Here is a 23800-nt window from a genome sequence, read left to right as displayed (position 1 = left end):
GTGTGATTGTGAACTTCAAAAATGGAACTTCATGAGGTCATGAAGAAATAAATATTAAAAATCACGTGATGTTAAAATATTTGTGGGGCCTCATTACTAGCTGTTCTGGGCTACATGTGGCCTGTGGGTCGTGGTTTGGACATGCTTGCATTAGATCATATCCCTTTTTGTCTAATGATAGTTCTACATGGCTATACTTCATTGAGCCTTAGCATAAAAATGAATAGTTTTTCCTGTATCTTTGGGTCTTAATGCTGAAGGCTCCCATGTACGTAAAACCATGATCAAATAAATGTGTTATGCTTTTCTTTCATTAACTTTGTTATGCGGTATCAGCCATGACCCTCATAATGGGGAAGAAAGGAATCACACCTTTCCTGCCCCTACACTGTATTTTAAGAAATTGAATAATAAGGAATAAGCAGAAATAGATCAAAACAGTCTCACATATTAATATGATATTTCAGTATAAAGAGAACATGAATAAGAAGAGCATGTGTGACTCTTTTCACGTAACAAAAAAAATTGCATTATGTAAAAGGTAGCTATTTCTTACAGTATCTCTGAGTTGATAATTACTCATCCAGATTGTGCTGCCATGTGTTAACGATTGAATGATGCTGTTCTTCATTTATCCATGAATATTTTATTAATAATAATAATAATATTTGAGCTGGGGTCTCACTGTCACCCAGGCTGGAGTGCAGTGACAAGATCAAGACTTACAACAGCCTTTACCTCCTGGGCTCAAGTAATCCTTCTGCCTCAGCTTCCTAAGTAACTGAGCCTACAGGCACATGTCACAATGCCCAATTAATGAATTTTTTTTATAGAGATGAAGTCTAGCTATGTTGCCTAGGCTGGTCTCAAAACTCCTGGGCTCACGTAATCCTCCTATCTCAGCTTCTCAAAGTGCTGGCATTTTAGGCTTAAGCCACCGCGCCCAGTCATCTATGAGTATTAAGAGAAATAAAACACATTCGCAATGCTTCCTTTAATTACACAAGTAAAATACATTTTCAAAAAAATCCCTGGAAACTAAGAAAAAGCATATGAAAGAAATAGCTTCAGAGACAGTGATTATTAACAATCAATAAATAATCAACACCTCTGTCTTGGTTTCTGCTGCTTTTTAAAATAAAATCCCTAGAAAGTCTTTGGAACAACCTCAAAGTGTCTTAATGGCATTAAATGTCCATTTATGTTTGAGCATTGGCTATTTAATACAACTTTTTTTTTTTTAAGAATAGTTTTTGACTAGAAATGAGAAGACCTTGATTTTAATTTTGTTTTTTTCTTTTTAACAGCATCACCTCCAGCTTGTAAAAACACTTTACGTGCTGGGGAAAAAACCATACAAATATAAACTATATAATTATTATTCATTTTTTACATCTCTATAATGTTCTGGGAATAGTAAGGACTTGGCTTTGGTAGCATATGTATGATTAATTAGCTCTGTAAGGTAAGGGATACACAAGAACATATATCTAAATCTACATATATCTGTATGTGTATATATCTGTATCTATTTATCAACCATTTAATTACAGTTTTGGTGTCTCAACCACTTCTTTTTCCTTTTCGTCTTCTCTTGCAGAAACTTACAAACGTCAAATTTCACACGGTGATTAAACTTTAGATACAAGACACAGAGGCAAATTGGGCCATTTTGTCCCTCAACCCCCTAAACCTACCACTTAAAAAATTGTAAAAAGAAGCTCACAGCAAGGACTGAGGAATGAGATGAATGAATGCAAATAATGTCCATATGTGTTTTCTTCAGACTTTTACGAGTGATGAGACCCCTCCATGTCCAGCTAAAGTTGTGTTTTTCTGCCTGCAGCTCGTGGGACTGCTGATGGGGCAACACTAGAAATAGCTGGTCCTATTGCTCAGTTGAACAGTGAAGCCGAGGGCACAGGGATCTGTTCACAGAATGCTGATTATTTTGGAATGACCTGCCACACTATCTCCTAAAAATGCTAGTTAATATTGCACATGGAGCCAGTTCCTCTCTTGCCTTTTGACAATCTAAACCTCATTGACCTCCCTTCCTGTAAAGTTCCTTTTTTTATTAAAGAAGCAATCATGGGATAGTTGACTTCAAATTTCCCCTTTTAACTACTTTTATAACAGACAACTCTATGTGGTCAAAGGAAATTGAAGGATTTTTACTACACCCTCTTAGTCCCATTTCTCTCTACTTTGACATGTATGAATCACATTCAGTAAAACATTTTTAAATGTTATCTTCCAGTTTCTATGAGGGTGATGTCTAATCCCTTTGAATACCTAATACTTTGTCCAAAGGCATAACAGATGACTAGCCATGGAATGTTAGTGCTATGACAACCCCACTACTCTAGTGGAAACTCCATACCTTATTTCCTTCCCTCCTAGTGCAGGCACATTTGATAGCGGTGCCTCTCCTCTGGTACAAACAAATCTTCCCTTATATAGCAACTGCCTTATCTCCCCTTGAACATTCCCAACAAAGGTAATGACCGAGGTTTTAGGCCTCCAAACTTCAAAGCAAATTGGAAATATTTTTGTTCTTTAATGACTGGTGTCTTTGTATATGATACATTCTCTAAGGCAGGGTCAGCAAAGGCAACCCACAGGACAAAGTTAGCCTGCTGCCTGATATTTTTTGGAGGGAGGATGTTATTAAATTTCATTTTAATTAAGATACATTGTACTTTGCTGAGATAGTAGATCCGAAAATTGTCAATAAAAATTCTTAAAGCAATACTTAGATTAAAAAATGAATTAAGAATTTTTGGTACTATATTAATTTATTGGAATGTGGTCAGTTATAACAATGACTATCACATAGACTTAAAACTAGTTTAAATTTTCATATAATATATATTATAATTTTCACTGCTTTTCAGAGAATATAAATATATGTAAATATATTGTTCTGATTATCATAATACTATAATTGGCGGTAGTGGGGAACTGCTAGGGAAGAGGGGGTGGGACTGCTGGGGAGGGTGGGGCACACCTCAACAACAAGGGCACCTGCATAATGAACATTTGTATACCTAACTCTGAATTGTACCCCACATCTTTAAAATAAAAATAATAAAATAAAATAAAAAACATATATTGTTCTGAAATGTATAAAATTAAATATATTGCTCTAAAAAGCACTTTATTTTATTTGTACATATATCAACGACAATCAGTCTACACATAAAATAGAATTATACTGTAAATACATTTTTGTATCTTGTTTTTATTTAGCATGAAATCATAAACATTTGCCTATGCCAATCATATTTTTCAGAAATGGGTTTTAATCACTTTCCTTCATTCGTAGTCTTATGTTTTTTTTGAGTTGGGAGGTCTCACTCTGTCATCCAGGTGAGAGTGCAGTGCCATGATCATGGCTCACTGCAATCTCCAACTCCTGGACTCAAGGGATCCTTCTGCCTCAGTCTCCCAAGTAGCAGGGACTGCAGGCATGTGCCACCATGCCTGGTTAATATTTCGATTTTTTTTAGTAGAGATGAGGTCATGCTGTGTTGCCTAGGCTGGTCTCAAACTCCTAAGCTCAAGCAATTCTCTCACCTCGACCTCCCAACATGCTAGATTATAAGCATGAGCCACCATGCCCAGCCATGATATTTATATTACTCATATGTTTCACTAATAAATATAAGGTTGTTTTGATAATTGTTGCTCATAACTCATTATTTCCTTTGAACAGATTACTAAAAATGGATTCATTCAGTCAACAGATACAATAGTAACTGGCTTAATAAAAAATCTTCCCAGCTGGGTTCGGTGGCTCAGCCTATAATCCCGCGCCTTTGGGAGGCTGAGGTGAGTGGATTGCCTGAGCCCACGGGTTCGAGACCCGCCTGGGCAGTGAGATCTCATCTCTACAATAAATAAAAAAATCAGCCAGGCGTGGTAGCGCATGCCTGTAATTCCGGCTACTTGGAAGGCTGAGGCAGAAGGATCACCGGAGACCAGCAGGTCAAGGCTGTGGTGGCCGGGAGCGGCCACTGCACTCCAGTCTGGGCGACAGGGTGAGACTCCAACTCAAAAAAAAAAAAAATCTTCCCTTATATAGCAACTGCCTTATCTCCCCCTTGAACTTTCAGCCTATAAAATGCTTTATAGAATGGTTATAGCAACTTTCTCTTCATCAGCAGAGTTTAAGAACACTTATATTATCACAAGTAAAAAATGCTATAGAATTGTTTTCTAATTAGCATTTATTTGACTATGAATGGGTTTAGACTTTTTTATTTGAGCGTATTTGCATGTGAATGATTTATATCTGCCCTTTGAACCCTTGGAATTTGTACATGGTTCTGTCATGTTGTCTTGTAATTAATCTTTACGTGTGTGTGTGTGTGTGTGTGTGTCTGGTGTTTATCCCCTAGTAAAATAGTATTCCTTGGGACCAGAGAATATGTAAAATTTTTTTGCCTCTCTGCTTTGCAATATAGCACCAGGGATAGTAATTGTTTTAAAAATCTATACGGAGAGCAGGAGTACTGAATGGTATGGGAATGAAGGAGGCATTTGTTTGCTGATGGCCTACATTTTAATTTAAGTTTTACCACATTTACATTGTATATCCCTTCAGTAGATATTCAGCTTCATTGTAGAGTCATTAAGGGTCAATACTCTCTATCTCTTAGAACTGTGATATCCATATAATAAACTAAAAACTTTTCATCAGATAAACAAATGCATTAAAGCTATATGAGTTGGGACAAGATTGAGAACCATATTTTGTTATGCAATGAATTATCTATCTAATTCTATGAAATTGAAAGTAATGGCTAGGAGTTCTAGATCCTGCTCGGTTACTGTGCTACCTGGGTAAGGCCGTTTAATGTAGTAGGTACAAATCTGAGTTCTTGAATCTATTTACCTTAACTCAGATAGAGGCCTTGTAGTTTGCCAGCTATGTGATCTGGGCAACTCTTGGTGCTTCATGTTCCTTATATAAAACAATGTGGATAATAATAGCACTTGCCCCCTAAAGTCACTGAAATGTTAAAATGAGAAAATCAGAGCTCACAAATGAGCCATAAAATATAACCATTCTGAAACTTAGTTTCACTATTTGTAAAAATAGATAAAATAACTGGATTTTATAGCGTTTTTATGAAAGTCAGTTGTAATAATTATTGCAAATACAGCACTGTAAGTTCAAAATGTTATATTACATGGTGATATTTTCTTAGCTGGAGGATAAAACTATGAGGGAGTGTTTGGGAGTTCATTCTGGGTTCCATTTCCAAATCCATTATTTACTAGTAAACTCCATCATTTACTAGCTATGAACTGTGAACTCTCCAGTTCAAAGATACCCTTTTAGTTTCCTTTCTGTAAAATAGAGATAATAATGGTACCTATTTTGTAGGGGTGTCTTGAGGATAAATTTAAATACTGCACATAAAACTCTTTGCACAGTGCCTGATAATACATAGTCAGTATTCAATAGTTATCTGTCTTTATCTTCACCCTCATCATCATCATCTTGTAAGAGTATTAAAAGGATTAGAAATGAGAAATTTTCTAAAAAGTTACAGTGCTCAGCAAATAGTAGATAATAAATGGCACATCAAATTTAAAAAAACGCAAAATATTGATATAATAACAGTTTCTTACCTCCATTCTATTAACAGGAAAGGAAGTTCCCACAGGAAATCAAATTAGAGGGGAAAAGAAAAGAAAGTTAGTGCATTTTCATTTTATAGTTTGGAAGAGAGAGTTTTGATACCACTAATCTCTAAGTTTATGAAAAATTCTCTGCTCCTGCTAAGAGGCTAGATATTGTATTAATAGGCATAGTCAGAGGAGATTAAAAAAATATTGAGTGTTTCCAGGAGCTGTACTCTTTTTAAACTGAGCCAACCATGAGCAACATCAGCCAAGGCACCATCTCAGCTCAGAATTTCCCTCCTTTAACCACCAAGGGACTTTGTCTTAAGAAAGCAAGCTGGGGAGGTTGAGAGAGGAAACACGAGGGGGAGAGGATGGAAAGGAGGGTGGACAATTGTTATTCTCACAGACCTGACTGGTTTCATGGGTGTGTGATCTGTGTGGTACATGGAGTCCTGCCCTTAGAAAGCCCTCATGTTTAGTTTAATGCTCTGCTGTCATTATCCTGAAATCCTTAGTAATTTTTTTTAAACAAAATTTCATTCTGCAAATGTATAGCTGGTTGTGCCCACTGAGGTAAAAACTCAGGGCTTTGAGGAGACTGTACCTCTCCTTTGGTGAGTTATGTGACTCCCAGCATGAAGGGCCCCAACTCAGACTCTTCCAAGGCATGAGGGCCCTTGGAAGGGTGTGATATGACCAGAATTTCTGAATTATTCTATCTTCTTTTTATATAGAAAATTTGAAATGTCACATTCTTTACCAAATACTTTATGGTTATTTCCTGTTTGTCCCCCCAACTCTCATGATAAAAGAAAAAAGTAAAACATAATGCCTTGTGTTTTTTTGGTTTTTTTAAAATTTTTTTTTTGAGCTGGAGTCTCACTCTGTCGCCCAGACTGGAGTGCAGTGGCCGCTCCCGGTCACCGGAGCCTCGACCTGCTGGACTCCGGCGATCCTTCCGCCTCAGCCTTCCGAGTAGCCGGAATTACAGGCATGCACTACCATGCCTGGTCGATTTTTTTATATATTGTAGAGATGAGGTCTCGCTGCCCAGGCGGGTCTCGAACCCTCGGGCTCAGGCAATCCACTTACCTCAGCCTTCCAAAGGCACAGGATTACAGGCTGAGCCACCAAGCCCGGCTATAATGCCTTGTTTTTAGACAATTTGTCATATTAGAATTTCTCCTAATGTTGATGCCTAACTCCTTTTAAAGGTTTTAGATTCATTTGGATATTATTCTTTTGCCATTTTAAGGACTCTAAATTTCTCTGAGAAGTCAGGTTTTTTGAAATACAATAAGTATTGTATTGTATTTCAACTCACATATTTTTATTTGCTATCATTCCTTTTTAAATTTGCAGGGGTTGGTGACCACAGCCCCTTGAATGTAATCTTGAGTGTGTGACTTTTTTCAATCTTTATGGGCTTTTTATTCAATGAGCCTGAAGATGAAGCTTAGGAACTTTCATGAACAATGGAACTGTATTAGGTTTTGGCAGAATGGAAAAAGTATTCATATATGGTATTAATTTGTTAACACTTCCGTGGCATTTCCAAAAATCTTTTTCAAAATTTTATGATTCTTACTAAAATTTCATTTAAAAATTAAGCATAATTTTGCATTTTACAATTTTATCAATTAGATATCTTGATCAATAATATGAAGTAGTGATCAAAAGAAGGATACATCTTTTCTCTTTATTCAAGCTATTAATATGCTCATTAAACAGAAATGAGCCCTAAGAGTATGCTAATTTGGTTAGTGCATCCATTTGTACATATATACACACGTATACAAATACATACAGAGTTCATAAATTCTTATTAAAAAGGAAAGCAAGAAAGGGGTACTAAAATCAAAAGGTTAATTTTTAATGGAATAAATTTTATTCTACTAAATATTTTTAGCAGAAATACAAAATTGTAAAGACATAGTCTTTTTTTGGCTAATTGGCTAGAGAGTCTTGCAAGTGATCAAAATTAAATAAAAAAGACATTCACAATGATATATAACAATTTCATCATTCACAATATGTGATAAAGTTAGTATTAGCAATATAAAAATAAGTTATAAATATTAAGTCATATTATTTGGTAAATGTTTTATGTTTAATTCTGAATTTTAGATACTAGGTAAAGTAACCATCAGGCTAACAGATATTAGGTTAACTGAGTTTAAGCAAACTGGTTTTAAGAAAATTGATTTTGGGTGAATTCATGTATTGCATATATGTACTATATTCACCCCCATAAAGTGCTGGTATTTTCATTTCAGCTACTCACAGCATAGACCCCCATGTATTTATCTGATTTTTTTCACCAGTAAATTAGTATGCTCTCAATAACTAAGATAAATGATTTCAGGAAATATGTCAACACACACACACACACACACACACACACACACACACACACACACACTCATATACAACTTGACATTTTTCTGTGGAACATTCAGAAGGGCACAATTATTGCATCCTTTGTTCCAATAAGTAGGCCCTGTAACCAGGCAAATAGTTTTGGTTCTCAGCTTTCAAATGAAGGTAGAAGGGCATCTCAGCAAATATAAGAGGAAAAAAGATGAATTATTTCCCTAGATCTTCTCCTCCTTAAATTATATGTGTGTCTAGAATTACAAAATGTCTAATGGTGCTGTTCCCAGTTGTCTAAGAAGTACAGACTAGGACACAAAGCCAAGGAAATTATTTGTTTTTATTTTTGCTTTTTAAAAATAATACTACTTTCTAAAAAGAATCACAACAATCTGAGGGCAGAAAGAGAGAGTTCAGCAGTAGAACTCCCACCATTTGGACAGCAGGGACATAGGAGTTTCCTATGTGTCCAGTGGACACTGTGAAGGTAGCTAAGTAACCAAGAAGACTAGACACCAGAGAAAGAACCCCAATGGTAAGAAATTGTGGTTTACCCCAATAGAAATTGAGATCAAGGCAGGAGGTCGAGTCAGTGAAGAATCTCCTACATCAGGAAACTGTGCTGTGCAGAGGCCTCTGATGGACTCTCCAAAGAGCTCATCTGTCCTATGAGAAAGTCAGTATCCAGATACCCGCAATATAGGGGCATTAATGACCCATTAAAAGCCTTGATGCTAGGCTGTGGTGGAAGGATCGCCGGAGCCCAGCAAGTTGAGGCTACGGTGGCCAGGAGCGGCCACTGCACTCCAGTCTGGGCGACAGAGTGAGACTCCAGCTCAAAAAAAAAAAAAGCCTTGATGCTGCACCAGTTTCCATATTGGCTATGCCATTTACTAGCTATATGAGCTTGGGCACATTCCTGAGCTTTAGTTTCCTCTTCTGTTAAATGGGGATAATAAAAGTATCCATCTCATTGAATTGTGAGAATTAATAATTGTGGGAATTAAATAAATTCATATATATATGTACTTTGTAATTGTTAGCATTATTATCATTCGGAGAAACAACAGTTCACAGAGAAAGGACTCACATCTCCTATTCAGGAAAAGACATTTGCCCCCTTCCCTGTAAATCCTCTATCTACCTTGCCAGAGAAGAAGAGGAAGAGAAGGAAGGGGAGGACATACAACAGTAGTAGACCCATTATGTTCTCTCTCAAATTTTTTAATGAAAGGCTGGCTGGCAGAGGGGAGAGTGAAGTAAGTGAAGTTTAAATTTTTCAAGTGAATGGAGTTTTAAACTAGATCAGATTATAATTTTTAATCTCTAAATATTACCTGGAAATTATGAAACCTGCTTAAAAACTTGCAAAGGATTTGCTTTTGGGAGAGGAAAAGATTTTAGAAAACATAATCCCCCAGTCCCCAATGGTTGAAGAATACATCGTTTTCTCTGTTCCCTGTCCATTTTAAGTTGTTCAACACACTGATTACACATGTAATCTTAGATCATTGTTACCTACCTGGTTCCTGTTTATGAGTCACTTGAAGTTGTTCTGCAATCTACAAGGGACTTTAAACACTAATTTTGATACAGAGTAGGGTTGTAGCTAATAATGAGCTCCAAAATTTTGTCCCTCTCCACATGGACCAATTTGCTTAAGGACAGAAAGTGATATCCTTCTAGCAGTGAGAAAAGCTGTCTTCCTTGGTGATACTTTTCCAACTATGTTCAGAAATAAAACCCAACACACTCTGGAGTGTCTATGTAGGAACATAAGGATGTGTCCAAGATTTTCAGGACTCCAACTGTTAGAAAAGTCACTGGACATTAGCTAAATCAGCCTAGAGTGTATACCTATTTCCATTCTGAAAAAAATCTATAGGTTTTCTCTCTTTTATTGAGATAGTAACAGTTGGACTGTAGGATTGTCATGTTGATCATTTAAGAGGTGATGTCAATTGTGTCCACAAATTATAAATTCAAGTTAGAATTTAAATTTTAGTGAACTAGGGAAGAAGCATGAAGGGATAGCTTAACCAATTAAAATGACCAAAGGTTATGAAATAGAATGAATGAACTCTATGTCACAGCTGAGCTCAGGGAAAAAAGCACCTATGTGCCCCAAACTTCATGGCAATTCTGCCACTATGCAGACAGAACAGATAGAAAGGAGATAATATTCTTTCAGGGAAAATGAAATATAATATGAAGGGGAAAAAATAGATTTTAGTAGCAGTTGAGCAGAGAGGCCTATTGAAAAACTACCAAAGAAAATCCAGCCATAGTATTTGGGAGGAGGCAATAAGCTTAGACGGAAAATTTCTTCATTTATATTTTCTTTTTCTTTCTATTGATTGATTGATTGATTTCAGGGGTAGAGAGAGAGATGGAGAGGTAGAGTATTGGCTAGAAAATGAGGAAGGTATCTAAAACCTTGCAACTATAAAGTGATTTTATCTCAAAGCTAGATTTTTTAAAATTCTAAAAATTTCCAACAGTCACAAATACTTGTAGTATCTTTAAAATGATCCAGAAAAATCAGTAAAATGTAGGCCCTCTTCTGAAACATATAACTACTCTAATGTAAGAAAATTGCCTGATTTAAAGGAATTCTTATCTTTTATGCCTCACTGCAGAACATCTGGTAACAATTTAGTGCGGCTACTGGCTGTGACCCACTTATTATTTTCTCTTTTATTAAAAACAAACACAGAACACCTTTGATTAATTTAAAAACAGATTAAAAACCACCACGAAATGCCAAGGATGATGTCTGCTTTGTTGACAATAATGCTCTCTACCTATGGTGCCTGAAGTACTGAGTGGTAAAGCAAATTGTGTTCTGTTACACTACCACATCTCAAAAATTATCTCCAAAACTGGGGGAAACAGGAGTGTGGCCATCAGACATGAGAAAGTATGTGAAGCATGGTAGTATAGTCAATCAGCTGTATTAATTATGAAATAGAGTTCAAAGTTCTATTTTTTCTCTATTACTGTGAACAATCAACTCTTTTAAAATATGGAAAATCAAACTATGTGACTTTTTGGGAGGGCCAGGAGACCTCAGTACTTCAGTACAACTATATCAGATTTCTTCTTACTGTCCATTTTTATGATGCTACCTATATTCATTTGAATATTAAACTTGTGACCAGAAGGCCCAGACCCTGAGGTCAGTTCAAAGAAGGAGCAATATAGAGGGCAAGAGTGTTGGTAGAATGGGGAATGACTGACATTAGAGAAAGCATATAACCACAGACTCATCGCTGACCTGAGACTGAATAAACACAGACAAAGGTTTGGACTTCATTCTCTGGTGAGAGATCTCTCGGTGTCATTGAGAGTGAGAAATACAAATGTGTATTTTTCTCTCCTATTTTGATGTTCTGGCTGTTCCAGGACTCATTACAGGTTCTTGGGTTTTCTTGCTGGTCTCTGCCACAGGGCCGATGGTTCTGATGACAAAAAGAAGGCATCTTGCCAAATACCTGGCACCCTGGTGAGTTTGAACTGCAACTTGAGCCTTGTGGGGTTGTAACTGGAGTGAAATGCAGCTTCCTGGTTCATAGGGAGAGGCTCCAAAAGTTTTTCTGACTTCTTTTGATGACTAACAGCAAATGTAAATGAGTCAGAAAGAAGTATATCATATTTCTCACACAATGCAAAAGGATTTGGGCTGACACATGGAAGGATTTTAGAAAAATGAAGGCTAATCTTTATTTTTGGTTGTCTTTCAAACACTAGAAACATCATTAGACATAATCCTAAGCACTAGACCAGCTTTTTCCACTCCTAGTTTTCCTGCTGGGAAGAGCAAATAAACAGATGAAGTAGAAATTTCAAAGGGAAACACAAGGAATGTGACAGGGAGGGCTGTTGACTACTAAGGATTACAGTAGTCACACTAGTGAACACTACTAGAACACTAGGGGAGGATGGGACTGGCAAAGGAAGCAGCAGAATTTAGGGTAAGGAAGCACTGCCAGAATGGCAAGGAGGGTGTGCCATGTATGACTTCAGGCTCTAGACCTCTAGCCAGCTTCATCAGAGGCCAAAGGAGAGAGGCTGAAAACAGGAGTAGAGAAAGCAGATATCACACCCAAGCTCTGGGAGATCTGGGGAGCTATGCTTTCTTGAGATGACCCTGGATTAAAATGCCTCCAAGATCCTCTTTTCATCAAAGCGGACTCATTTTCCTGGAATATTAGACCAGGGAGCACCTTAGGTTTAGGCAGTAGTTTCTTGAATGATTTCAGGATCTTTATGAGGTGTGTCTAGCAAGTCTAACTGACAAGAACTGCTCAAAGAAGAGAAAATGGAAGCTATCTTATGAGGGTTCGGTGGTCTTATTCAATTTCACTCATGAGATACCCTCTTTAGATTTGCCTAGGGAAATTTTGAAAAAAGTGGGGAAAGTGTCAGGTCCCCTAATACTCAGTGAGACCCAACCAGAGAAACAAATCAGGAGCTAAACAAAACAGTCTTGTAGCTTTTTATGAATCAGAGTAGGGAATAACACTAGATATGCAGCAATTTTCCAAAGAATAAGCATGTTTCTAATTTATCACATCTACTCTAGACCTTTTTAATCTTTTAAAAATATTTTCCAGTTTTTGAATAACAACTCTCAATTCTTTACTGTACTCCCAACATTGAGCAGCCTATGATTCTGTATTTGGACAGCTATGATTGTTGCTCATGCAGTTCAGAGGAGGACAAAGTCCCAGGCCCCAAGGGTTATAGGTTAACCCCTTTGTTATACAGCCTGTTCTTCCTATACCCAAGTTCCTTGATGATCCCTTAGCTGAGCCCTTAGCAGATACTATATACACACCCTTGTCCAGAGTATTGTCAAATCTCATATCCAGAGCCCTAATTTCCCCCCATTCTATAGCTGACCTTCTTATCACTATTGTTGCCAAGTCTATTGACTAGACAAGTCATTGCTGGTTTCAGTCTTCATGATCATTCCCCTTACTGGGTTGACTTCTCTTCACATGAGCAGCAACTTTGCTGCTGCAGCAGATTGCAAGTTCCTCTCTGCTGTGATGTACCAATCCATGCGTTGCTCCCAGCATCCCTTCTTTCTTGCACAGTCTACAGTTATTTTCCCTGGGCTGCCATTGCTGATTATGTTCATCCTCACTTTGGTCATTCTCAACATTGATGTCTAAGACTATTTCTCCTTACATGCTGGTACATGGCCTTTCTGTGCTGCTTGTTTCATACATTTAGACTCTTTCTACTACCACAAGATTCAACGTTTTTAGGGATATAGATTTTTCTGTTGGTATATTTCATTTATTAATGGAGTTGGATCACGTTCTTATTTGGGTGAAGGCAGGAAAGAAGAGATGATATTACTGTATATCTATGGTGGAAATCATGCTTTGAAGTCCTTTTAGTATCTTAAAGATCATGTCCATGGAATGAATGTACCTCTGTGTAGAGTACATATACCCATTTTATTAGGTTCCTCTTCTTATTGGTCATAGTACTGCCTTTGCAACCACCTTTGTGCTTATTTTGAACAGGCACTGAAGGTTGCCACACTACAGGAGGGATTCCTGACAAATCCTTCCAGCTTTGAATATTGTGAAAAGGAGGGAGATAGAGGGATTAAGAATTTGATACATAGTTTACAGATTCCTTTTCTGGACCCAAATCCTAGGGTAAAGACAATTTATCTTGATCAATTAAGATAAAAAACCAAAAACAGAGGAATTTTTCAACATTTTATTTGAGACACTATAGGCAAGAATCCTATAAATATCCCTCACCCTGACATGGGATGGCAACACTAGTGTAAAAAATGATAGCATGACATGGTTGGGTAGACAGAAGAACTGAGTGAGCAGGTCTGAATCTCTTTAGGATTTTGCATACCATGAAAGTGATCCAGAAATTGCTTCAGACCCCATGATGGATAAGAAAGAAGCTGAGTTGGAATTTAGAAGCTTAGCCATAAGGCCAAAGTAGGGACTAACTGAGGTTCTATGAAGGATGTGGCTGAGATGCGGAAGGTTATGCTGCTCCAGAGGGTGTCTTGAAGGGGCTGAACCAGCCAGAAAGATCCTCTGGGTCCTAATGAAGCTAAAAGATACAATCACAAGTTCCTCTTCTGCAGACTTTACCAGAAACCAGGAGGAATCCAGAGGACACCAGTGCATAAACACAAGTCCTCTTCTCTCTTGTCCTCTTGGGGAACAGATGGAAGGAGGAAGAGCCCTAGCAGGAGACAGCTTTGAAAGACTGAATAATTACCTGAAAAAAGACTCTCTTAAGATTGGCAGTATTACTTTTTTTTCTTTTGCCCAGTGGAAATGTAGTTTAAACTAAATTATCACTTTATTTTCTTGGATTTGAGTATTTATATGTAAATGTGCTTCTCTCTCTCTCTCTCTCTCCCCATATATATGTATACACACATATATAAGTTATATACATATATAATCGTATAATATATTAATATATGTTTATTTAATAGTAGATCTTGATCAAGTGTCAAATAAAATAAAGGCAGTGAGACTAGAGTAATTCCAAGTAATTCAAAGGTACAATATTTTTAAGTATGTTATTATCTCCTGGACCTTCTCATGTTCTTATGTTTTTTGTTTGTATATTATTGTTTGTCCTTGACACCTTCCTCAAAACCTCAGACACATCCTAACTCATTTTTCTAACCCGTTGCTATATTCAAGCACTTACAAAACTTATTTCTATCCTTATATGCTCTGCATGACTCTTGTCTTCTCTCTGAACCAAAGCTGCTGCTGTTGTTCACATCTTTATTACTTTTCAAGACTCCCAGATGAGTTCATGACTACTTGCCTCACTTCCCAATCTCTTGAGTTCTCAACATCTGTTAATTTGCTAAGGGATAGATCAGTTGTTGTGCTTGTAAATCTTTACATGACTTCCCACTGATAAAAGAATATGTTAATCCTATACAGGCTCTTTATAACCTGGCTAGAGCCCACGCTTCAAACATTTCTTCCCACTTTCCACCTCAATCCAGTCTCTGTCATGGTCTAGACTTGCCCACTGACTTGCTGGGTTTTGAATATGCTTCAACCTAGTCATCTCATACCCACATCCTCTGCTAAAATGGCACCCCTTTCTCAAGGATTCCCAGACACTCTCCCTCTCTTGTTCTGCTGTTGTATTTCGTTTATGCTTCTGCACTAGAACACAGTCTGTGCCATAATATATGTGGCTGACGTTTTTCTAGATTCAGAATTCCTCGAAGGCAAGACCTGTTTTAAAATTAAGTTTTCATTCCCTATTTTACCTAACACAATGATCTGCATCCAGTGTATTTAATAAATGCATGTAAAAGTGCTTTATAAACTGCAAAAAGTGCTATGTAAATAGTAATCACTTTATTATTATTTGTTAAATTGAGTTGAATTTACTTTTAGAAGTCTTTCCATTCTCTGGGAGAAATGAGTTCCCACTTGTGGAAATACTAGAAAAACCAATATGTCTCGAGATATTGTAGGCAGATATCTACCAGCTATGTCTCTGGAGGAGAAGGGAGAGGTAGGCTTAGAGTTCTCTCTATTCCTTCATAGGTATGTCTCAGAGGCACATCCCTGTCCAATGTTCTCTATAAATTTCTCTCTGACTTCTATTTACCTCATATTTTTAAAAAATCACAGATGTTACTGGAAAGTTCCCCATCAGGGAAGATCAAAGAAGTGGCACTGTAATAAGCAGGAGGCTCTGGAGAGCTGGCCCTGGGCACAGGCTCTACCAGTGCTTGTCTTACATCTCAGGCCAAGCACTTCTCTGCTGACCCCTGGGCAGTAGACATGCTATGAATATAACATGCCTGGCATTTCCTGATACAGGGATGATTTCCATCTGTAGGAATTCTATAAATGTTCTCAGAAGGCTTTGAGACATTTACATTTTAAAAATAAACCTTTAGAACTCAACACAAATATCCTAGAAATCCATGTGTCAATCCTTTTCCTTGAAAACACCTGTATATCCTGCTATCACTTGCATGAAACAGGAAAGGGAATGACCACAGGGATCAGACTCATAGGTAAAAATGCCCTGCAGAAATAGTTATGCAGAAAGTGGCACAACCATGGTATGTATCTGCCATCTTACCCCTTGAGAGCCTTGGAAAGTTTAATTAACCCAAAGAAATAAAGGGGAAGGAAGAAAGGAAAGGGAATAAAAGAAAGCAAAGGAAGGGAGGGAGGGAGGAAGAAGGCAAGAGGGAGGGAAGGAAGGAGGGAGGAAAGAGACAAAGGAAGGGAGAAAAGAAAAGAAAAAAGATAGAGACAGAGAGAAAGAAATGAGCTCCTGGAAGCTGTTATCCATCACTAGTTTTGGGGGCAGCAAACCTGCCAAAATCTGTATCTAGGTCATTCCTGAAGTGTCCCCATGGAGGAGAAAATAACCCAAAGGCAACTGGAGTAAGAGATAAAGAAAGGGAAGATTTTTACCAATGTCATATCTGTGGAATAGCGCCAACTCTCTCCTCTCCTGGAGCAATATGAAGGGCCTTCCTACCTGCTATACTGATAGTGGCTGCAGCTTTTGCAGTACTGAATTTCTCTCCATGCTTGTTAGTAGCTATACATGTGTAGAGTCCTGGCTTGGTGATAAACAGCTGCAGTCTTGAGTCAATCACTCGGTCTTTCACACTCTCTTGAATGGACCCAGAAGAAACCTGATGGAGTAGGGGGAAATAAAAGATAGAGCTAGGTCAGGGATTTTCTAGTATGCTGCATCAATAGATTTGAAGGGAAAAACATTAAGATTATAATCAAAAGGCATGACGATTGCAAAAATCGTCAAAAATTTACCCTTTCTGTGTCCATACCATTGCAATGTGACTTTCTAGCTCTTCCCTAAAGTAGTAGCATCTTTCTTCACTTTTAAAATCTAGATTAGCCTCGTAATATGATTGGAAGGATGAAGCAGAGACTTGTAAAGTTCTTGTACTTTGTGACTTGCTTTTTCAGTGCTTTTGGAATCTGGAGCCTCCTATAAACAAGCTAGAGTCAGCCTGCTAGAAGATGAAACACATATGACCCATTCATCCCTACTCCCCCAAGTAGAAGCCAACAGCAACCAACAGACATACAAGTAAGACTATTCTAAACCAACCAGCACCCAGTCAACCTGCCAATCACAGGAGCTAGACCAACAAAGATCAGGCAATCCTGCCTGAATCAGGAAGACCAACCAGTTGACCCACAGACTTGTGATCATTAATACATGGTTATTGTTTTAAGCCACTAAGTTTTGGGCTGGTTTATGATATAGCCATAGATAACTAATGCAAGGTATGAACAATATACAATATGGATACCCTGAGATATGTCCTCAGTGTTCTGTAGATAGGGACAATCAAGTATGAGGAGTTTCCAAATTCTGGACTTATTTTCATGACTCATGTTCAGTTCCCCATAAATGTATGTCAGGTTGGTGGATAGTTATCAAGAACAAGAACAATGGTTTTGAAGCCAAGTCTATCTCTCAGGCATGGCATACATAAGGCTGTACTACTTAAAACAGAAAATCAAATGTCCTTCAAGAGCCAGGACATCAATAAAATATTAGAACACAATTGTCAGGTTAATTTATGTAAGTGCTTATTTATTAGTCACTGTCATTCCAACTCTATAGGAAACACAGCTGCCCAGTACAATCTATTAGGTTGCAGAGTTACAATTTGCATCCTAGTTTGTCTGACACCAAAGCCTGTGCTTTTAACCATTATATTATAGTGCCTTCTCTAGTCCTAGAAGAGAACAAATGAATAGTCATTAGAAAAGAAGAGCAATGCAACCATAAAAAAAATAACAAAACAAAACACACAAAATCATATCCTCTGCAGCAACTTGAGTGCAGCTGGAGGCCATTATTCAAGTGAATTAATGCAGAAATAGGAAACCAAGTACTGCACTTACTTATAAGTACACTTACTTACAAGTGGGAGTTGAATATTGGGTACACATGGACATAAAGATGAGAACAACAGACACTGGGGGTTCCTAAAGGGGGGAGGCGGGGAGGAGCAAGGGCTGAAAAACTATCTATTGATTACCATGCTCACTATTTGGGTGATGGGTTCGATAGAAGCCCAGACCTCATGTACTATACCCATGTAACAAACTGGCACATGTACTCCTAAATTTAAAATTAAAAAAGAAAACAAAAGGATTAACAAAAATAACCTTAACAAATCAACCAACAAAGAATAAAACAAATGCCCGAGAAATGTCATTGTTAAGGTGGTAGCATTTTCTTTAAATGGTAGCTCTTTCTTCACTATTTTCCTAAGCACTAGGCCATCTTTCAAATAATTATCCTTTCCACCAATGCTACATTTTTCTGGAGTCAAGGTCTCACTCTGTCACCCAGGCTGGAGTACAGTGGTATAATCTCAGCCCACTGCAGCCTCAAACTCCTGAGCTTAAGCAATCCTCCCACCTCAGCCTCCTGAGTAGCTGGGAATATAAGCATGAGCCACCATGCCTGGATAGTTGTTGTTATTGTTGTTGTGGTGGTGGTGGTGGAGTTGAGGTCTTGCTATGTTGCCTAGGCTGGTTTGGAACTCCTGGACTCAAGTAATCCTCCTGCCTCGGCCTCCTAAAATGCTGGGATTACAGGTATGAATCACCATGCCTGGCCAACACTACTTATATGAGCAAAAAATTATGCCATTTTGAGGGAAATTGGAGGTGGAATGACAAATTTAGAGTCTATAATACTCGGTGATCTATCACAGAAACAAAGAACTGAATACTACATATTATTTCTCATAAGCGGACCTGAACATTTGTCATAATAATATAGGAAAGGGATTGGCAGTAGCTGCAAACTGCCGGGGGGAGGGAGGGCACATAATGTCAATAAGGGTACTTGATCTCAAACCAGGTGAAATTAAGACCAAAAAAGAAATCAGCTGATATGCCTTGACTTTGTCTTGAAGGAGTGGAGGTGGGTCCCATGGTGGCCTGAGTCTGGGTGCTTTGAAAAAGATTCTTCTGTTCAGAAGGAGGAAATGAGGCTGGGAATGAGAAATTGGGAGCCAATTATTTTAATGTCTGTGAGAGAATTTTCACAGACTAGCAAAGGGAAGGGAAACCCTGAGGGTGAGCCTAGCTTTCTTCCTAGCTGTCAGGTGGCTGGCTATCTCTGGCACCAAGCACTCTCTGTAACAATCACACAGTGAAAGTTTGTTCAATTAGCTCACTTGCCTTTTCATTCTTTACCTCACTATTAGTCTCAATCCTCATGATGAAAACTGGTTTATGTGAGTAACAATTTACCTTTACTGGAAAAACTTTCCAGGTCAGATCAAGTATTGTGGCATTTTCCCCAGATAAGCAGCCTGGACTCTATGAGAAATTGACAAAGTGGAGAGAAAATATCTTTAAGAGACATACAGTCAGTTGAGAACTCAAACTAAATTCATCATTATCATACTTATCAGAAGTGTAACATCTTATGGATATGAGTGTCCAAGTTAGATAGAAAGGACTGAACAATTTGGAACATAAGTTTGGACTCTCCCTGAATTTTAATATAAAATAACAATAAAAAAGCAAAAGACCCTAACCTCTATGCTCAACTAACATGCTTTATGCTATTTTGTATTTTATATTTTGTTTAGAAATATAATCCCTTTCCAGTTTATATAAGTGAAATCTGTAAAGTAGTTTGCAAAATCTTTTGCAAACGTGGTTCCCTCTTTCAAGAAGTAGGGCTGTGCAATGCCTTAAAGACAACTTCAAAACAAGTAATTCACCAAATGGTGCCCAAACTCCCACTATTATCATGTTCACACCTCAGAAAGTCTTTCCTAAACACCTCCTCAAGGTCACTGAAAATATCCATAGTGGGAAAGGAAAGCAATTTTTAAATTGCCTGACATCGCCTCTCCTGGACTTCATCCAGGTGTCAAAATAGTTCAGTGAGGAGAAACTAAGTTGGGAAGCTCATTGCTTGATTATGATGTGGCTCCTAAATGCTTTTCCTCCTGTTTCCAGAGGCCTTGCTTGATTCAGTTTGTGACTCATGCACAGCAGGCCTTGTTAGTCATACTTTGAATTTGTTTTTCTTTCTTCATGGGTTGCCCTGATAAACAGTTTAGTACTTTTGATGATCTTAAAAAAAACCAAAAACCAAAAAACAACAATTCCCTCTGCCCTCCATTTTGAGCTTTTTGCCCCTCAGGTTTAAAAGATCAAAGGGATGAGTTCAGATTATTACTGTAAAGTTTTACCATGGTAGGCCTAAGCAAAACAGAATACTTAATTGAGGTCACTATATCTGGTAGCTACAGTAGATACATTAGTTTCTCCAAGCTACTCAGGCATAGGGACCTGAGGGAGGGGGGTATTCTGTCTTTTGGAATTAGTGGTAACTATGTGAGGAGATGGATATATTAATTTGCTTGACTATAGTAATCATTTCACTATGTATATGTACATCAAAATATCATGTTGTACACCTTAAACATATATAATAAAAAATAGTAATATATTTTTTAAAGAGCCAGTAGAATAAGAAGCTCTATCAAAGGGCATAATAATTTATACATGAGATAATGTGCAAAAACTCTGCTGGAAATGGTGACTCATACCCATAATCCCAGCACTTTGGGAGGCCAAGTTTGGAGGATTACTTGAGCCAGGATTTCAAGACCAGCCTGGACAACATAGTAAGATCTCATCTCTACAAAAAATCAAAAAAGAAAGAATAATGAATGCAAAAACTCCTTGAAGGTAGTAAAGCTGTATAGACTTGTGGCATATGTTTTATGTGTCATTAGTACATTAAAAATGTTTTATTGACAGAATTATGCCCCAGCTATGGATACTCTAGTAATTTTATGATTTGACCTTAGCATAAGAAAATCTCTGAAAGCTATTCTGTCCTCAATTGCCTGTCTTGCAAATAGTTTCAACTGGCTGGAAATAACTTGTGGAACTGTTAGAATTGGCCCAGTAGAGTTCATGTTCATGGAGTTGTAATGTCTGTTTATGCATTATAATAAAAGGGATAATAGTCTGAGAGACATTTCCATATTGCTTTCAATCAATGTAGCCAAAAATACTGACCACTTTCTAATAGGATGCTGAATTATTCCACATAAGACTTGTTAAATGTAATTATTTTGGCTTATACAGCTAGTGATATAAAAAGACTCTACAGGTCAGGTATATTTAACACAAATGACTGCCTCTTTAAAATATGTGTAAATATATATAAGCTTCCCTTTAAGAAAGTTCAAGAAAAATGGATAAAATATCACGAGGCAACAATATATTGTCTCCAAGAGACTCATCTCACCAGAAAGGACACTCACAAACTAAAAGTAAGAAGATGGGAAATAAAATTTCAGGCAAATGGAACACAAAAGAAAGCAGGAGTCATGATTCTAATATCAGAAAAAATACCCTTTAAGCTATCAAAAATTTTAAATGATACAGAAGGTCACTACATGATGATAAAAGGTTTAATCCATCAACAAGAAATATCCACCCTAAACATATATGCACCCAACACAGGAACACCAACTTTCATAAAGCAGCTTCTAGGAAAACTTTAAAAAGATATTGACTCTAACACTCTTATAGCTGGGGACTTAAATACCCCACTTACAACCCTAGACAGATCATTAAGACAAAAAATCAACAAGGAGATCTGGAACCTCAATGTGACACTTGACCAAATGTATTTAATTGATACCTACAGAACATTCCACCCAACAACAACGGAATATACATTCTACTCATCACCACATGAAACATACTCTAAGATCAATACATTCATAAATCAAGTATAAACAAATTCCATAAGATTGAAATACTGCCATGAACCTTCTCAGACTACAGTGGAATAAAAAAGTATCAATACCAACAAAGTTCTCCCAAAACCCACAAAGACATGGACACTAAATAGCATGATGCTAAACAACTCCTGGGTCAACACAGAAGTCAAAACAGAGATTAAAAGATACCTAGAAATAAATAAAAATGAAGAAACATCTTACCAAAACCTCTGGGATGCCCTGAAAACAGTACTATAGGGATATTCATATCTCTACAAGCACACATTAAGAAAATGGAAAGATCACAAGTTAGCAGCCTAACATATCACGTAAGGAAGCTGGAAAAGCAAGACCACCAAAACCCTAATTTCAGCAGAAGAATCCAGATCACCAAAATAAAAGCCCAAATTCAAGGACATAGAAGACAAAAAGATAATACAAAACAATTAATGAAACAAAAAGCTGGATCTTTGAAAGGATAAACAAGATTGATGAACTCCTAGCTAGACTGACCAAGAAAAAGCCCAAATAAACACAATCAGAGATGCAAAAAATCAAGTCACAACTGACTCCGAGGAAATACAAAAGATTATCAGAGACTACTATGTATGCTTGTATGGAAAAAACTTGAAAGCCTAAAGGAAATGGTGGACTTTCTGACATCACACAACCTGCCTAGGTTGAAACAAGAAGAAATCGAGACCTTAAATAGATCAATAACAATCCAGGAGATTGATTACGTCATAAGAAAACTACTTACAAAAAAAAGTCCTGGACCAGATGACTTTCTAGCAGAATTTTACAAAACATACAAAAAGGAACTGATACCAATCCTACTGAAAGTATTCGAGGCAATTGAGACATATGGAACTCTCCCCATAACTATGAAGCTAACATCACATAGATACCCAAACCAGGTAAAGATCCAACAAAGAAAAAGAACTACAGGCCAATATCCTTGATGAATACAGATGCTAAAATTTTCAACAAGATCCTAACAAAATGGATCCAACAACACATCTCAAAAATTACCCACTATGATCAAGTAGGCTTCATTCCTAGGATGCATGACTGGTTCAATATTCCAAGACCATAAATGTAATTAAATTAAATACTTCAACAGAGGTTAAAAACCACATGATTATATCATTAGACGCAGATAAAGCTTTTGATAAAATCCAGCATCCCTTCTTGATAAAAACCCTCGAGCATCTAGGCATAGATGAAACATTCCTCAAAATACTAAGAACCATCTATGAGAAACCCATAGCTAGCATACTACTAAACAGACAGAAATTGGAACCATTTCCCCTGAAAACTGGAACAAGACAAGGATGCCCCCTCTTAACCCTCCTTTTCAACATAGTTTTAAAGTCATAGCTAGAGCAATCAGACAAGAGAAGGAGATCACCAGTATCCAAATAGAAAAAGAGGAAGTCAAGCTATCCCTCTTTGCAGACGGCATGATGCTATACCTTGAAAACTCAAGAGAATCTGTCAAAAACCTCCTTGTACTGATAAAGGACTTTGGCAAAGTCTCAGAGTATAAAATAAATGTACAAAAGACAGTTGCATTTCTATACATCAACAATAAACAAACAGAAACCCAAATAGAAGGCACAACCCCATTCACAATAGACAAACACACACACACACACACACACACACACACAAACCTTGGCATCTTCCTAACCAGAGACATGAAAGACCTTTACAATGAAAACTACAAAACACTGCTCAAAGAAATCAAAGATGACACAAACAAATGGAAAAATATTCCATGCTCATGGATTGGAAGAATCAACATTGTTAAGATGTCCATCCCATCTAATCCCATCTAAGGCAATCTTCAGATTTAACACAATACCCCTACCAGCAACAATTTTCTCAGACCTGGAAATGACAGTACAGGAATTCATATAAAAACATAAATGACCATGAATCCTCAGTAAAAAAAAAAAAAAAAAAAAAGGA

The 23800-nt window shown here is 37.4% G+C and overlaps 1 protein-coding gene across 1 annotated transcript in view; it reads right to left on the bottom strand.

Moving 5' to 3' along the window:
- MUSK (muscle associated receptor tyrosine kinase) overlaps positions 1–23800 on the bottom strand; it is a gene marked incomplete at its 3' end in the record, with an annotated part of 130272 nt that overhangs the window by 27178 nt on the left and 79294 nt on the right. The window contains exons 8-9 of the mRNA XM_008054188.1: positions 16549–16708; positions 5644–5650 (exon numbers count right to left, since the gene is read on the bottom strand). Of these exons, the coding sequence (XP_008052379.1) occupies positions 5644–5650; positions 16549–16708 (167 nt within the window). The remainder of the gene's footprint in view (positions 1–5643; positions 5651–16548; positions 16709–23800) is intronic.

Source organism: Carlito syrichta, unplaced genomic scaffold (genome assembly GCF_000164805.1).
Source record: "Carlito syrichta isolate Samal-C Ts95f unplaced genomic scaffold, Tarsius_syrichta-2.0.1 Scaffold289196, whole genome shotgun sequence".
In the NCBI taxonomy this organism is placed as follows: domain Eukaryota; kingdom Metazoa; phylum Chordata; class Mammalia; order Primates; family Tarsiidae; genus Carlito; species Carlito syrichta.
The sequence above is the reverse complement of the archived record's forward strand: the minus strand, read 5'-3'. Positions and strand labels throughout refer to the sequence as shown.